Source organism: Mandrillus leucophaeus, unplaced genomic scaffold (genome assembly GCF_000951045.1).
Source record: "Mandrillus leucophaeus isolate KB7577 unplaced genomic scaffold, Mleu.le_1.0 Scaffold746, whole genome shotgun sequence".
Taxonomy (NCBI): Eukaryota; Metazoa; Chordata; class Mammalia; order Primates; family Cercopithecidae; genus Mandrillus; species Mandrillus leucophaeus.
In genome coordinates, this window is record NW_012108097.1 from 1,290,829 (window position 1) to 1,308,471 (window position 17,643).

A 17,643-nucleotide genomic window follows, 5' to 3' on the forward strand; every position below is an offset into this window, starting at 1 on the left:
CTTCTTTATCATGTCTGTATCTCCGTTCTTCCACACTAATAATCCGGATTTTCAAGAATACAGGATGGAATTAGAAGACAGAATTACATTCAAAAACTGCTTATTTGTTTATCCCATATTAGATTCACAACAATTTCAGTGACATGAAGTACAGTTTTTAGTATTTATCCTGTTGTTTCTTCAGGGGCTCACATGATCAATATCTCACTTTGGTATTTGTTGTCACTATCTTCCAAATTCTTTCATTCTTTTTGATTTTTCAAAGTTTTTATTTTTAATTTTCTATTTCTCTTAAGGTATTACGTTTGTGTGACTGGCTCTTGTGTTCCTTCTAGTGAGGCTTCATTTGGAATTATTTTCTTTCATCTTTAGTTTTTATCCTGAGTACTATCACCTCATATCTGAGTTTTAAAATTCTGACATATGTTGTTCTTTCATATTTTGTGTCATTGTCTTTCAGCTTGTTTTGAAATAGTATGGCTAAATTTTTGATCTTTTTTGGAGGGGAGCTTATCATTCCGGCATATGTTTTCTTGTCTGTGGGATATTATTCTGTTTCTTATTCTCTTCTTTATTATAGTAACGCAGAGTAATGACCTTAATATTTTTGTTGTTTATTTTATATAAAGTTAGTGTTTGTTTTACTTAACATTTTTATTGAGACAGGCTTCAGCATAGCTTCTCTAACATTGCAGAGCTTCCTCTTCTATTGTTTTTGTGTAGTGTTTACAAATGTGGAAGTTTGTTTTATGTGATTTTCTGGATTTATTTTCCTTTGCACTTTGGGCTAGACTTTCTCTGTGTCCTGAATCTCTTTTCTGTTGCATTTTGATTCCACTTACAGAATTTTCTCTGTTCTGTGTGATTCTGTCCTGGAAAGAAGCCCTGCTGGACCTGTGTAAGAGTTTACTGGGGTGGGGACTGCTCTTGTTCCTTCTTTTCTATCATGGGTCGATAGAACACATTTAATGATTGAGGGGGCAAAATTCTCCCAGTTTCAGCTGCTACAGGAGCCACCTTTACTTGTAAGGAATACGTTCCAAGACCCACAGTAGATCCCTGAAGCATCAGATAGAACCAAACGCAACTGCTGTCAGTCAGAACGTTTCCGTTCATGTCTTCCACCCACACATTGAATACTTTTCCATCTTAATTGAGTACTTATGCACTGTGGCCGTAACTTTTCAGTTTGAATTGCGATGGCAAAACTAGCACAAATTATTTTTCCTTTCTTCACAATTTCATGGATAGAAAATTCATTCTTATGTAGATCTTAGTAAACTCAGCATATCGTTATTTTTTCTTTTCTTATTAACTGAAGAACTTTTACCTTTTCACGTAAGTGAAGCACTGTGGGCAAATCCAGATTGCCAGCATTATTACTCTTGTGCTTTGGAGCCATTTACAAACACTGCCACACCGGGACAGTGGATCTGACCACCAAGAGGGCTAGAAAGTGACTAATTAGAGTGTGGAGCATAGACAACGGAGATCTCCTGAACAAAGGGGTGATCGACTCCCTAGGTGGGATGGATCAGGAAAGCATGAGATTTTATCATACTACTCAGAATAGCAAGCAATTTAAACCTTATGAGTTTCTGGTTTTTTTTTTTTTTTTTTGAGACAGAGTCTCACTCTGTCCCCCAGGCTTGAGGGCAGTGGCGTGATCTTGGCTCACAGTAACCTTCACCTCCCAAGTACAAGTGATTCTGCTGCCTCAGTCTCCTGAGTATCTGGGATTACAGGTACATGCCACCATGCCCGACTAATTTTTGTAGTGGTAGTAGAAATGGGGTTTTGCTGTGTTGGCCAGGCTGGTCTCAAACTCCTGACCTCAAGTGATCTGCTCTTGGCCTCCCAAAGTGCTGGGATTACAGGCATGAGTCACCACACCCGGGCAAAATCTTATGAGATTTTTAGTTCTGGAATTTCCTGTTTAATATTTTCAGACTGTGATTGACTGTGGGGAGCTGAAAGCATGGAAAGTGGAACCATGGTTAAGTGGGGAGCGACTGTATTCTCAAGTGGGTCTCTGTGCATTCCTGTGACTCCTGCTCAGTAGTTTGGGGTTCTCCTGATCTCAGATCCTTCAGACATTCCTCCGTTGCATCTTTCTTCTACCCTGTGCCCTCCTCTGATACCATGAAGATCTTGTGCCTATTGCTGGTTTCTCCCCATTCTGTTTGTATTTTAAAGTTTGTGGGGATATCATGTCATCTGATTTTGTTTTTGTTTTTTGGGGGTTGGTTTTCTAGTTCTATCTGGTTTTATGTGGGGATTTGGAGATAGTGAAAATGATGCTGCCACTGCCACTGCCACCATATTTCTAGACTGCCTCCTGATATTTCTATTTAACATATTAAAAATATACAAGCAGGTAGATAATCTGTAAATTTCTTATGCTAGAGAACTGAAAGGAAGATGTGTTAACCACTACTGCTGCTTCTGGGTGAGAATTCAGAAATATCCCCATAATTCTGGTTGAAGTCTCCTTCATTGAGGCATATACTGTTTTATTTTTAGTTTTGTTTTTAGTACTCTGTTTCCTTTGTAGTTTGATTTTATTGTTTAGAAACGTAACTGTCACTCCAGAGCCTGGGTTGTGTACTCTTGCTGTCTCATGGAATTCTGGGATCATGCCGTGTTCCTCGAAACCAGGCGTTGAAATCTTCAGAGACCTCTAGTTACCATGCATAATCGTATCTGGGTTCACTCTAGCTTTGCTTTCTTATGATGCCTGTTCTATTTACAATAGGAGCCTGGGCTTTATGTCACCCAAACATCTTATTATGCCCTTTGTGCTGATACTGTGAACAGAATGTAAAAGATGGCTCTTTCCCTGTGGATTTTGTTCATCTTGTCTGTCTTTTGGACTGATATAGTAACTTAGGGAACACATTTCCTGTCAACTCTTTTCCCTTTTCACTGTGACCCCAACTGTGAATTATTTAAGCTTATCTTATAAGTGATACTGATGGAAATGTGCCAAGGAGAGATAAGTTGATCTTTCAAGTATGGTCTTAATTTGGTTTGGAATTTAGTTTAATGTTGTCATTACAAATGTCCAAGATTCTACGTGAAAGTCGGAATTAATCCATGCAGACTGTTATCGACTTGACAAAGGTACTTATGCTAAGTGGTCTAAATTGCTATACATGCTTTCTCAGAGTGGCTGCTAAGACACGACGGTTTCCCTCTTATACCATGTTTAGAATAGCAGTCAAGGCAATTTGTAACATCTTTTTAGGTGTACTTTCTACCACTTAAAATTTGGGCAAAAAGGCAAATGGGAACTCTATATATTTTAGCCTATTTTACTTTAAATAAAACTTCATGGGTAATTCTTAACCTGAAATTTATTTTCTTGTAACTTACCAAACAGATACCTTCTTTCAAAACAGGAATAGAAAATGGCCAGTTTTGTCTGTAAACAAACATTTACAGACTTAAGACAGTTATTTTCCTCTTAGTGGAGTAATGGTGAGGACTAGAGCTTGGGAATTAGCCTGCCTGTTTCCAAACACCAGCGCTACCATTTTGTAGTATGTAGGCATGTGATGCCGGACAGTTTTCAAGCCTCTTTATGCCTCCATTTCCTCATATGTAAACTGTGGTAGTAATGGCACCTCTATCACAGGGTTGATGTGATGGTTAAATGAGATAATGCATATACATGGCAGATTCTTAACTATTGGTTTAATGAATGAAAATTGAGTGTTTATGATGTCTTAGGCAATGTGCTGGGCAATTGGGATATGATCATTAGCAAAAAATCCTCTGTGTGGAGCTTTACAGTATAGGTCACAGGAATAATTAATTAGTAGTCATATTAAAGAGTACAAAATTGCAACCCTGTTAAGTGCAATGGAGAGGTATGTAGCTCTCCAGGAATGTGTCATAGGAGCTTGAGCTGTCTGGGGGCTTCAGGAAACTTCCCCTTGGAAAGACTGAGTGAAGATGTAAAGAAAAATAGATGGGGATGAAATAAGTGAGGGTTTGCTGCATGCGTGCATGAGAACAGGTAGGGTGAGGGTGTTTGAGACAGAGAGAAGACCATGGAAAATGGCTGTGTGGCAAGAGAGAGCTTGGTGAACACAGAGAGCTGAAATAAGGCCAGAGTGTGATGGGAAGAGTACAATGGCCAGTGTTTCCGGAGAGGAGACTGAAGAAGGAGGGAGGAAAGTAGGGGTCACAACTTGGAGGCCTTCACAGGCCATGTTTAGGAACTGGTCTAACAAAACAGTGTTAGATATTTAAATTCCAAAGAGATGTTTGCTATGATCTGCTGTTATTGTTCTTTTTGTTCCTCAGCAGTCTTTCCTACACTAAATATATTTATAAACTTTAAGATTTATTCATTAATTCTTTTCCTGAGTCTCTGTTATTGCTTTTCTCTGGATGCTAATTCCTCAATCCTTCAATTTAGGAATAAAGTTGAGAAGATAGCTTTGTTTTTTTTTTTTTTTCCAAACAATTTTACTGTTTGAAGTAGAATTTGCTCTTTGGTAACTTTAGGTAAGATAAGTGAAAAACAATTGCCAAAATGTTACCTACTGTGACACTTATGAATATTTTATGCTTCTTAGCCTTTGTAAAGTGCTGAAATTCTGTCATTTGTTATTTGTCTGACTTAAACTACAGCCGAAATTGTTAGAGATTTTGGTGTCTCATGTTGACAGGCAGCTCAGAGTGGTTTCACATATTTTCATCTGACCCAGAAACAACTTTTGGAAACGTGAGACCTGAGGCCAACTCTGTGTGAAAAAGTAGGAAGAGCTTGAAAGGTGGCTGTTAGGTGCATGCATCTTGTGTGTGTGTCTGTGTGCATGCACCTATTTTGCTGATCTAAAACTGGTTGAAGAAGAACTAATGTGGAACCTGTGAAACTCCCAGAGATTTAGGGCCACAATTCTTCTTCTTATTCTAAAGTAAGGAAATAACTGTATTATATTAGGCCATCATGTAAATAAAATTGTCCTGAGCTTTACGTATAATCTAGTAGCCTTGGAATGCCCTGGGTCTCACATCAACTGTCTCCATCAGGTTTCCTCTTTGGGCACTCACTCTCTGTGCTCCACATCTTTTCCTCTTTGTCCTCTAGCATATCCGCTGTGCATGAAGGTGCTTGTCCTGGGTCCCCACCAGGATGAGAGTTTAGTGATACTAGCAAAGGTTTTTTGGTAACCATAATGCTGACATTTCATGTCTTAATAACTTTGCATTTCATGGAATATACATCTTCACAGGATTTTTCTAAATATGATTGTACAACTAAAAAGTGCTTTTAATGGTGAGAATTGTCTCTCACCAGCTATATAGTAAGTGGAATCTTGGGTGCTGAGCTTGGTCCCATGGGGGCCTTGATCTCCCAGCATGTCATTATCACAGAGATTGCCTACTTCACAAGCAGCACAAACCTGATGGCAGCTGAGCAATCAGGTCAAGTTGTTTGACCTTTATGTGATGTTCAAAATTCGGTTCCATTTCTCCATGAAAAGCAGTTTTTTTAGTCCACATAATTATCTATAACATATTTATTTCAAACAATTTTGGCTGAATTGATAAAATAAGCAAAAAAAAAAAAAAAACACACACACACACAAACAAAACCTTTTTCTTGACTGAACTCTGTACTTACATAATAGTTAATTTGCTTTCTATTGAGTGGAGATACTTCATATTTGACCAAGAAGTTAATATAATATTTGAGCAAAGAGTTAATGGTTTAGAATATTTTGTTCATGACTGTGTTCATGGGCAATGGAGAAACTTTCTTATGGCAAGTACTCTAGAAAATCCACTCCTCACATAGAATGTGAGTCCTTTGTGTGCAGGACTGGTCATAACACCTGATATAAAACATGGAATACTTGTTAAATGGACAGGTAATCATTCTGAAAAATGTGGTGTGTTCCAGGACCTGATCTTCACGTTTGCATATCCAGAAAGCCTACATGTTGCACCAGGAAGATGGAGGAAAGATATCAGATTGCAGCTCACCAGGATATGCAGCAGTTCCTTCAAACATCCAGCTCTGCATTAAAGTTTCTAATATCTCGAAATGCAGCTGCTTTTCAAGGTAAGTGGATCTTGAATTCTGCAACTAAGGACCGGCAGTGTTATGTAATTTGCCTAAGATAGTTACATTGGCAAACTTGACTGGGTTTATTTCCTTGTATTTACATAATATTCTGGTATAAAATGAGATTCTAACTTTTTCTAACCTTCAAAACTTGTTTCTGAGGTCATTGTGGGCATATATATTGAGTGGGACTGGGGAAACTGAGTTGGACTGTTATATTAGTGAAATGATCATTGGAAATATATACTGCTATAGGGTTCTTCCAGGTCTGCCAACATTCTGACCCATAGCTGTACTTTAATATGAACAGACATAATTATTAGATTTCGTGGAAAAGTTCTATAACATAAAATTTCATTGCTTTTAACTGGATAATTATAGATTCGTCTATTAAATTGTTTTTGGATGTCACATAATTTTATTTTATATAAAATTTTACTTTAAGTTCTGAGATACACGTGCAAAACATGCAGGTTTGTTACACAGGTATACATGTGCCATGGTGGTTTGCTGCACCTGTCAACCCGTCATCTAGGTTTTGAACCCTGCATGTGTTAGATATTTGTCCTAATGCTCTCCCTCCCCTTGCCCCCAACCCCCCCAACAGGCCCCCGTTATTTGAAGAAATACTCTTGAAATTTCCTCTCTATAACCTCATATGGTTTTCATAAGAACACCAGTGGAATATATCAAAGTGCAAGCAAGTCTGATAAATAGTAAAATAGGAAATGTTAATTGGATGTTTAAGGGTCAGTTAAGACAAGAACTCAACCTTAATTCAAGCAATATGTTCAGATATAAAATTAATGGGTTATAAAATTACAAGACACACTGAAAAATACATGATCTTTTTCTTATTTTAGTCATCTCTTCTATAAAATTCCTTATTACTACAATAAAATAGCTTAATTTATTTTTCTTCTTATAAAGCATTAGCTATTCTGTATATGACTAGAATGAAAATATCTAGATTATACAGCTTTTCAAATTACTACTTTTGTTCAGTGCAGAATGTAACTTCTGTTAGTATTCCTTTTAAATAAGTATATTAATGTCAATCTATTTGAATGATTTGCTTTGTGTACATATATAAGTAAATCACAGAGCCCTTTAATTTTTTAAATGATAGTTATTAAATAAAATAAATGCAATAAATCAGAATAAAATTTAAGTTAAAGTGTAGTTCATGATGAATTAATGCTTTTTTGTAGGAAGTGTGAAATGTCAGATTTTAAGGTTTTATTAATTTAGCTACTTTTTTAGATGCCCCACAAAACAACTTTATTTCTATTGTAGGATTTATTCATGTGAAATTGTTGGAGGACAATTTACTGATAGACATTTTAAACAAAGATTTGTGATTTAGCTGAGTTAGAAGCCGTTAACCATCTACAGAAAATTATATTTTCTTCTCATGAAAAGGATAGTATGTACAATATGGAATATATATTTTGGAGCCATGCAGTGAATATATCAGTCTGAGCACAACAGGGAGTTTGTGGTAGGTGGGCATATGCTTAAAACGGTGAACTGGATTCATAATGAATCTGGGATATGTGATCAAGATAGAGCACATTATGTTCAAAGGGTTAGGAAACCTGGAATATTTAGACTTTTAAGGTGGATTGAGGCTAGTGAAAAATTTTGGTGATACTGCTAAAAGTTTAGTGATAACTATCTCAGTAGTAGAAATATATATTAAGGAGATCATCTCTACTGAAGTGTCAGCTAATTTTATGTAAACCTTGTTTTCTGTTTACTAAATTATATCTGCTTTATTCATTAGGTTGAGTTTTGCTATTTAAAATTAATTATAAAAAGTATAGAGACATTCTTAAATATGATTTTTTAATAATAAATTATTTCTTCCTTAGTAGATGTCAAGTTTTACTTAAGAATCACAAGGGAAGACAAATTTAAAAGAAATTTGCCTAAAGGCTAACTTTTCTGGAACCAAATTCCCTTATAAGAATATCCACTTTTATCGAATTGAATAAGTAGCTTTAAGCTTATTTCGGTAAAAACAAGCTTAAATATATATGCCAAAAGCAATATGAGGGATCAATTTGCCATATCATAAATGAGCAGGCTACCTTATCATTAAGTAAAATGCCCTCCATCTAGTTTCTGTGCAATTAAAATATCTGAAAACAATATAAAGCCTTTATAAGAAGGAAGCAGTCAATACATTTTTTTGGGAAACAGTCTACTTGAGAGAAATTTAATAGAGAAATCAATTAACTTCTCAAATGATGTAAGTAAATTTGCTACTTTTTGATTTTTTAGTTTTCAAATAGTTCGTTTATATTTCCTAGTTCAACAATATTAATCTGCTTTCCGAGTTATATTGTAGGTTATAAAAGACATTGGATTGGAATGTAGTATGGTCTCTTCCCTCATGGACCTATGGGACCCCACGGAAACATATTTTTTGGAGCAATCCTTTGAATACAGTCAATGAGGATGATCACTTGGGTCTGAGGATTTAGCAGAGGTCACACTGTTGTTAGATGAAAGCTGGGAGGTTAGAAATGCATGCGGGAGAGAGGAAGCCATGCTGACAGCTGTTGTTAGAAGAGACCTAAGATTATCCTATGTGAAATTCACACTGGGCCCTGTAGTCCACTGCCTGTGAATATTCCAGTTAGGCTAGAATTAGCCTCTAGGACAACTCCTCTGTTTTTTAAAGAAATTTATTTGTGTTTACTTTAGGCAGATTTTCCTTCCTTTTTCTTTTCTTTTCTTTCTTTTTCTTTTTTTTTTTTTTTTTCCACGATGGAATCTTATTCTGTCACCCAGGCTAGAGTGCAGTGGTGTGATCTCCGCTCACTGCCACCTCTGCCTCCCAGGTTCAAGTGATTCTTTTGCCTCAGCCTCCAGAGCAGCTGGGATTACAGACGCGTGCCACCACGCCCGACTAATTTTTGTATTTTTAGTAGAGAGACAGGGTTTCACCATGTTGGCCAGGCTGGTCTTGAACTCCTGACCTCATGATCTACCCACCTCGGCCTCCCAAAGTGCTGGGATTACAGGCGTAAGCCATTATGCCCGGCCCACATTTTCTTAAAATAAACAGAACAGACAAAAATCTGCTTTTAGTTTTTACTTATTTTCATTTTTTCTATTATTAATTTTTGAGACAGGGTCTCACTCTGTTGCCCAGTCCAAAGTGCAATGGTGTGATCACATGGCTCACTGCAGCCTCAACTTTGCAGGCTCAAGTGATTCTCCTACCACAGCCTCCTGAGTAGCTAGGACTATAGGCTTATGACACCTTGCCTGGCTCATTTTTGATATTTTGTAGAGGTGGGATTTTGCCATGTTGCCCTGTCTGGTCTCGAACTCCTGAGCTCAACCCATCTACCTACTTTGTTCTTCCGAAGTGCTGGGATTATAGGCATGAGCCACCATGCCTGGCCAAAAATCTGTTTTTAGAAGGACTCATGATTATGACCTGGGACTTCACTATATTCTAAGGGCAATCGTCCATGCAGTATTTTATAGGGCAGAAAAAGCAAACTGCTATCCTTATGTCAGTTGCTGTTCATAAATAAGTAGTGCTGTTTGCAAGGAGGAATGTTGGCTTTGTCACAGTGCAAACAATAACTGTTCTTCATTTTCAGGGGCTTAGTAATGTTTATGAATAAAGCAGAACAGCCTGGGATAATACGAGAATTTGTTTCCCATTGGTGGTTTTGCTATGACTATAAGATTTTCTGCTTTAAAAATATTTTGGAAATTTGTTATAAATGTTTTGTTTATTTATACATGACAGTATGGTGTGATGCATGGAGAAATAGGGGAAATTGACGGAGAATATGTCATCTTCTGTAAAAAAGCAACTCTTTTCCAGCTTATATATTTTTCAGTTTTTAAGTCTCTGTTTAAATAAAATAATGAAATTTAGTTTTGTAATTTTTAACTATGCAAAAATTTCAACATGACTTTCAAAAAGTAAAAAATAATATTTTGGAAGACACTATTGGAAGCTTGTGTTTTGTTTTAATATTTAGAAGATAAGGTTAAAATGTTATATCTTTCCTTAGAAATGAAACTTTTCCTATTTCTCTCAACTTCATTATGCTCATATATTTCTAAAATATATGGTAGATACTAAGTCTTTATTCTGGAAAATTTCCAGCTGTATATATAACTGGAAATGTAAAATTCTAAAAAATGAATGTTATTGCTAGAGTCTAACTGTAAGGGATAGTTAGAACAAAAATTAACATTTTTTTGATTTTATCTCTTGACTAATTAAATTTTTATTCCTTGATTATATGTTTTTGAAAGATTGGCAAGCCTGTCCTCTGGGGTTGAAATATTAGATTCAGGAATTTATTAAAAAATAGATTTCTATTTTTAATGAAATGTAGGAATATCCTTGAAATTAAATATATTTAAAAAGCAGGTGAATTGAGAATATGAATATAACTTAATGGATTTTTATCCTTTATGCTAACAGATACTACTTACTGTAAAGTATATAGCTATAATATAGCTGCTACTGTAAAACTAAAGTATATATATACACACACACACACACACATAGTAAAAGACACAAGACATAGTTAATATTCAAATATATTAATGAATATGAGGGCAAATAGATTTATATAAATGTTACAATATTAGGCATAGAGTGCATTAATCTTATTTAAGTCAACAGCTATGCTTTACAGAAGTGGACTATATTTAAAATTTTTCCTGCAGTGAGCCCAGATCGCGCCACTGCACTCCAGCCTGGGCGACAGAGCGATACTCCATCTCAAAAAAAAAAAAAAAAAAAAAAAAAAAAAAAAAAAAAAAAAAAAATTCCTAGGAAGGATAAAGACATATTGCTATTTTTAACACTAAGAATTACTTGATCAAGGTTAAGAGAACAGGCAGCCTCTGCTGATAGTGTTGGGAAGACTTGCTTGTTTCTATCTCTAGCACTGAGATCAGATACACAGCAAATGTAAGTAAATTAACTGTATGAATAAAGGAATGAATGAATAAATGAATGAATGGTACTTAGCAAGAAAATGGTTCAGAAATAAAATGAGAGATTCCTTTCCTCTCTCCTGCCTCCCTCCATCTTCTTCCTTTCTTTTATTCCTCTGTTGATGCATTTAATATCTCTTTTGAGCACCTACTGGGTGCCAGCATCATTAGGTACTAGACTGCACACAGTGTCAAAATGTTAAATCCATTTTACTTTTACTGGATCACTCAGACTCCTAATATGTCCACGTATTTATTAGTTTATTAATTTCTAAACTATAAAGGGGCACATGAAAGTTTTTATGTCAATGGCATTCTGAATGGGATCGCATTCTTTTCCTTGTTCAGTTTTAGGCAGTACATGGTTTAGTGTGTTATCTAACACAGCAGCTATCAGTGCAATTGGTCTTTATTCAACTATCCTTTATCTCTGAAATGTTAAAAATTGTTTCTTTTGAATCTGTGTCAGCAGGCTCATATTAATTATGAGAAACCAAGCAATTTTCCTGTTCTAGATAAAAGTTGCAAGAGCTTAAATTACTTTTCAGCTGGAAATAAAGCTTGCTTCACATGAAATAATATCAATAGTAGAAAAATATTAACTATAGATCTAAGATCAGGTTTACTTTTCCAAGTTTCTTTTTTAAACTTTAAGAAGTAAACTTTTAGTTGTTTTAATTCTGACAGATAATAGTTATGATAATATCACTTATGGCTATGGTAATCTCATCTTGCAAGCACAGTAATTTGCTTATAGCTGGTGAAAGAGTTCTTGATTTTATATTAAACACGCTTTCCCTTTTCAATGTAAGAACTGTACATCTATTGGCTAGATGAGTTGAATTTAATCAGATATTTATCATTTTGCTATTTGTTTTTAATTTTTGAAACTCAGAGCAGATATTCAGCAAATATAATTAAATGAACTGCATGAATAAATGAATGATACTTAGCAAGAAGACTTGTGAAATAAAACAAGAGATTCTCTCTCTCCTTCCCTCCTTCTTTCTTCTTCCTTAACAGTAGCTGGTATCTGTTAGCATAAAGGAAGAAAATACACAAATTACATTTATATTCTCATTCTCAATTCACCTGCTTTTTAAAATAAGATATTCAATTTCTCAAACTCCTGGGCTCAAACTGTGTTGCTCAAATAATCCTCCAACCTCCGCTTCCTGAGCTGGGACTACAGTCATGCTTATATTCATTTATCTTATGCAGGGAGAATCATAGAGATGACTCTTGAACGCTACTTACGTGTTGAGTAAAAGGACAGGACATTTGTGATATTACATATAGTTATGTTTTTGAGATTAATCTGTATGTCTATCCATCCCTTTTATCCATTTGATTTGATTTATAAAATTCATTTTTATAAATATGTGACATTTATTTATTCTGTTGATGGATATTTTAATAATTTTAACCTGTCTTTGCACTTGAAATGTTGCAGTGAACATTCTTGATCATATCTCCATGGGTACATGTTTCTCCAAGGTTCACACATAGAAGCATAGTTGTGGTTATAGGCTATGCACTCGTTTACTTTACTAGGTATTTTCTAAAATTGCTCTTCTAAGTAGCAAAACCAATTTAAACTCACTCCAGTAGTTTGTGTGCATTCTCATATTTTCATACTTTTCCTAACACTTAAGTATTGTCAGAATTTTAAAAGTTTTACTGAACTAATAATGATGTTGTATCTTGTTTTCTAAACGTGTGGTCCTCTCTGATTATTAAGGTGTCTGCATATCTCTTCACATACAGTTCTTTATTTTGTATTTTTTTAATTTTCCCTTATGAATACATCATACCAACATGTGTACACACTTAGAGAGGATATATATCATGTTGCATTTTGTATGTATTTAAAATTTCTGTCTTAGGCACAGATATCACATTGGATTTCTACATCTTAAAGTTTTAACTAAAGTAATTCAAATTTCTTTTTATGTGCTGTAGAAATCCAAGCTCCCCACGCAGTTTCTGCACATCGCAAAGCTTGCAGTCACATGGTCACTCCTACCTCTGCTCCCTTGTTTTTTAAAAATTTGCTGTTGTCTGCCTCTTTCCCATCATATTAACTGTATATGATTTTTTTCCGAATTTCCAGTTCCCAAAACACACACACGTTATATACATGCAACCCACTCATGATGTATGTGTTAAATAACTTTCATGAAATGATGGTGTTAGAGGAAGACAAAGTCTAAAGACCACATACTTTCAATAATTTCAAATTAAATGTTGATTTCTATTTTTGCAAGTCTTTTCCAGTCCTCCAACATCAATCCATGAAACCACCATTCTCAGATCATTCTCTCTGACCCAGAGATCTCCCACTCTTGTGTGATACTCTCTTCTCCTCCCCAGATAGTGAGATAATGTATCTTCCAGTCTCTTACATTTATTATATAAGCAGAGAAATATTAAATACCCACCACAGGATTCTCAGAATGAATGTAAACTGCATACTTTTTGATCAGCCTGTTGTCTGTTAGATATTTTGGGAGCAATGATTTTTTCAAACCAAACATAAAAAGTATAGTGGTCCTGTATAAGGTATAGACAAAGTGTATAATCTTTTATTTTTAGTATTAGTTAAATTGAGTTCATTTTATATTTTCAAATGTTAACTCTTTTTTTGTTTTTGCAAAATGTTAACTTTTGCAATCCACGGAAAGAAATAAACAATTATTAGTTTATTTTAAAACAGAACTAATTTATCTTAGGAATGTTTGCTTTTAAAAGCAATAATAATCTGCAAAGTTAATAATTTTTTTAAGATCCAAAATATATTATATTTAAATGATTTTTTATTTCTTATACTAAATATTTTAGGAAAAAATAAAATCAGCTTAATTAAAATAGCATTTTTCCAATTAATGTGTAGAAATATATATCAAGGGAAAATTGTAATGTAGGTGTTGTGTGGTATGGCACTCATTTTGTAATTCAATATTTATGAATTCTTCAAAAAAATTTTTACCCCATGGAACAAACTTAACCATTATATTGATAATGATATATAAAACTTTAATGCTGTTAAAAAATAAAATTCACGTGAGTGTTTTGTTTCATTTTCTAGTTTAGCCCTGTGCACTTAGTATATGAATATGGGATTTTTTTTTGCCAATGGTATCAGCTAATATATTTTGCAAATATGTGTCATGGAATTATTATTTCTATGCAGTAAAATGTTTTAGTATTGAAAGTAGGGTATCTCCCTATTTATAAGAGGCTGGTGGAAAGACAAAGACTGAGGGAGCATTTGAATACAGTTAAGTCTATTTTATGTGAAGAACAAAGTTACAGTGAAATCGAGTAATAATTTTATGACAAATTATTACTATCTTATTACTATTATAAATTCTATTAACAAATTTTGTTGAAATATATCTTGATGTATTACATTACTTGCCAGTTTTCTTGATGGGGCTTTTTTAATAGCTATTTTTGTATCAAAATATTTAGTTTTTGGAAGCGTGACTTACCCTGTTAAATATCCAATGTAACTATTTAGTTTAAAAAATAACATTTTCAGTATTTTGAGGTCTTATGGTTTTATGTTTTTTCAAGACCCTACAAAATTTTATCTATGATGGTTAGTGACCACATTAATTAGTTTTGCAGGGAAGGTAAAATAATGATACTATTAAAATATCTAAGACATTATTTTAAAACTCAATAATGTATTTTTACCATTTACTTTATCATGAGATGTTAATTCGTATTTATCATGGTTATTATGTGGCATATAGCACATGACAGCATACTGTTCTCCCTTCTGCCTGTTGTCAGAACACTCAATTTTGGGGGTGACCACACTGAATGGCCATGTGCATAGAAACAGTGCATCCTGCCGCAGCACAGGGGATGACATGAAATGGAAGTGCCTATGTGGTTTGAAATAGTTTTTGTGGGAAATAGAAAAGGTAATTAACCAAAAACCAGGTAGAAGGTTAACATTGGAGTCATGTATTTAACAGTAAAACCTGTATCTATGATGGTGTGACTGCTTTCGTTTTTATCCTTTCCTAGTGCCTAGGGAGAAAGTACAAGTAGAGCAGTGCTGACACGTGGTTGAGCAGGTACAGTGGAAGGCTGAAGGTGGTAGGAGGTCCATTCATCCATCCAGCAATCATGGGGCAGCCTGCATGTGCCTGCACTGTGTTTAAAGTGCTTGGATGCATTGGTGAATGGAACAAAGATCTCTGTCTTGATAGTTCCCATTTCAGCCAGGAAAGATAGAAAATAAACACAATACAGATACAAGTTAGGATGTATTAAATGTTTTGAAAAATACGTAGAGCAGGGTGAGGGAGACGGAAATACTGGAGGGCTGCAAGTTTAAATGGGATAATCAGGGAAAAAGTGGGCATTTCAGCAAAAATTTGAAGAGAGTGAAGGAGTTAGTCATGTGGATATCTGGGACAAACACATTCCAGGACAAGGAAATAGCCGTAAAGTAGAGGTGGGCCTCAGCTGTCAGAGGAATAGCAGCAAGGAGGCAGCGTGTGTGGAGCATATGGAGGGTGATCAGAAAGGATATCACAGAGGCCATGGGGGCAGGTCTTCCGGGGCCTCTTAGACATTTATTCTGAAACGGAAGTTTTTATGATAGGTGTGATTTGATTGTAAAATAATCACTCTGTCTTCCCATAGCCAACATTATACTGAATGGGGAAAACTTGAAAGCATTTCCCGCCGAGAACTGGAACAAGACAAGGATGCCCACTTTCACCACTTCTATTCCTCATAGATATGCAAATGGTGAACAAACATGAAAAAATGCGCAACAGCACAAATTATCAGGGAAATGAAAATCAAAACCACAATGTAATACCACTTTACTCCTGCAAGAATGGCCATAATTAAAAAATCAAAAAATAATAGATGTTGGCGTGGATGTGGTGAAAACGGGGCACTTTTACTCTACTGGTGGGAATGTAAACTACCCTGATTATATTGATCCAGCAATCCCACTACTGGATATCTATCCAGAGGAAAAGGAGTCATTATATGAAAAAGACACTTGCACACACGTGTTTATAGCAGCACAATTTGCAATTGCAAAAATATGGAAGCAGCCCAAATGCCCATCAGTCAATGAATGGATAAAGAAAATGTGGTGTATATACATATATATACTGTGGAATACGACTCATCTATAAAAAAGGAGCAAAATAATGGCATTTGCAACAACCTAGATGGAGTTGGAGACCATTTTTCTAAGTAAAGTAACTCAGCAATTGAAAGCCAAACATCGTATGTTCTCACTGATAAGTGGGAGTTAAACTATGAGGATGCAAAGACATAAGAATGATATAATGGACTTTAGGGACTTATGAGGAAGGGTGGGAGGTGGGTGAGGGATAAAAGACTACACTGGGTACAGTGCACGCTGCTTGGGTGATGGGTGCACCAAAATCTAAGAAGTCACCACTAAAGAACTTATCCATGTAACCAAATTCCTCTACCTGTACCTCAAAAACCTATTTAAATTAAAAAAAAAAAGGAAGGTTGCAGTGAGCCATGATTGCACCACTACACTCCAGCTTGGGAGACAGCAATCTCCTGTCTTAGAAAATGATAAAATGAAGTAAGATAATAAAATAAGCTCTCTGTCAAGTTATGTAATCTATAATAGCCTACAGAAAAGAGGCACCATGGTGACTTGGGTGTTTGTAGTGGAGGTGGCAAGATGTGGTCACTTTCTGTATCTCTTATGATCCTTAGTGGACCCTGGACATAGTAGGAAAAGAATTGAAGCCCGGGGGGCCTGATTATGGTAAAGTATATCAGGGTTGCGTCTGTGATGGAGGTGCCTGGAGGGTAGTGGATTAAAGAAGCCTGGGCTGTAGGAGGGGCTTCCACATGGACTTTGGAGTCTCCAAGTCTGTTGGTGGAGTTGGAGTGAGACAAACTGTGACCAGTTTCTCCAGAGTTCTCAAAGAGAGAAGCACATTGGTGATGTGACAGAGACATCCAGTGGAGGCTAATCTTATACAGGGTAGAAGAGTAATTAATGGTCTTGAAAGAGCCAGGAGATTTCTAGTGTCCCTCCACTGTCTGGCTCTGTACAGGGATACAAATATTTCTGTCATAAAATATTTTTAGATATGAAAATACAATTGATTTTGATGTAATTCCCAATTCTACACAACAAAACGTATTGCCAATATTTAACATAATTTAAGAGTAAAGGGTGTTCAATAAATAAATAATTCAAATAAATAAAATCAACTTGAGTGAAATTTATAACTTTGAACATTGAAGGGGGAATATGTGTAATGCAATAGCATTGTATAAAGTTACATGATGAAAATCATGAGTTTGTATATGAGAAATTTGTTTTCACTTTAATTATAAAAGATACCACATGCTTATGTAAAAATTGAAAATAGAATTCTTTATTAATCAATGACCCAGTTAGCAAGTAAAGTTCTATGGTGAACTTAAAACTGTTGGGACTCAATTTTGAAGTCTTAGTGGTAATTCTCATAATAGGAACACCTTTGCTGTTCTTATATGAATCAAATTCTTTTAACCAAATAATATTAATAGTTATCAAT

The 17,643-nt window shown here is 35.2% G+C and overlaps 1 protein-coding gene across 1 annotated transcript in view; it reads left to right on the forward strand.

The window, feature by feature from the left end:
• Positions 1 to 17,643, forward strand: part of LOC105529068 (glypican-5) — a gene marked incomplete at its 3' end in the record, with an annotated part of 368,759 nt that overhangs the window by 38,755 nt on the left and 312,361 nt on the right. Inside the window, exon 2 of the mRNA XM_011966121.1 lies at positions 5,918 to 6,079. Within this exon, the coding sequence (XP_011821511.1) occupies positions 5,918 to 6,079 (162 nt within the window). The remainder of the gene's footprint in view (positions 1 to 5,917; positions 6,080 to 17,643) is intronic.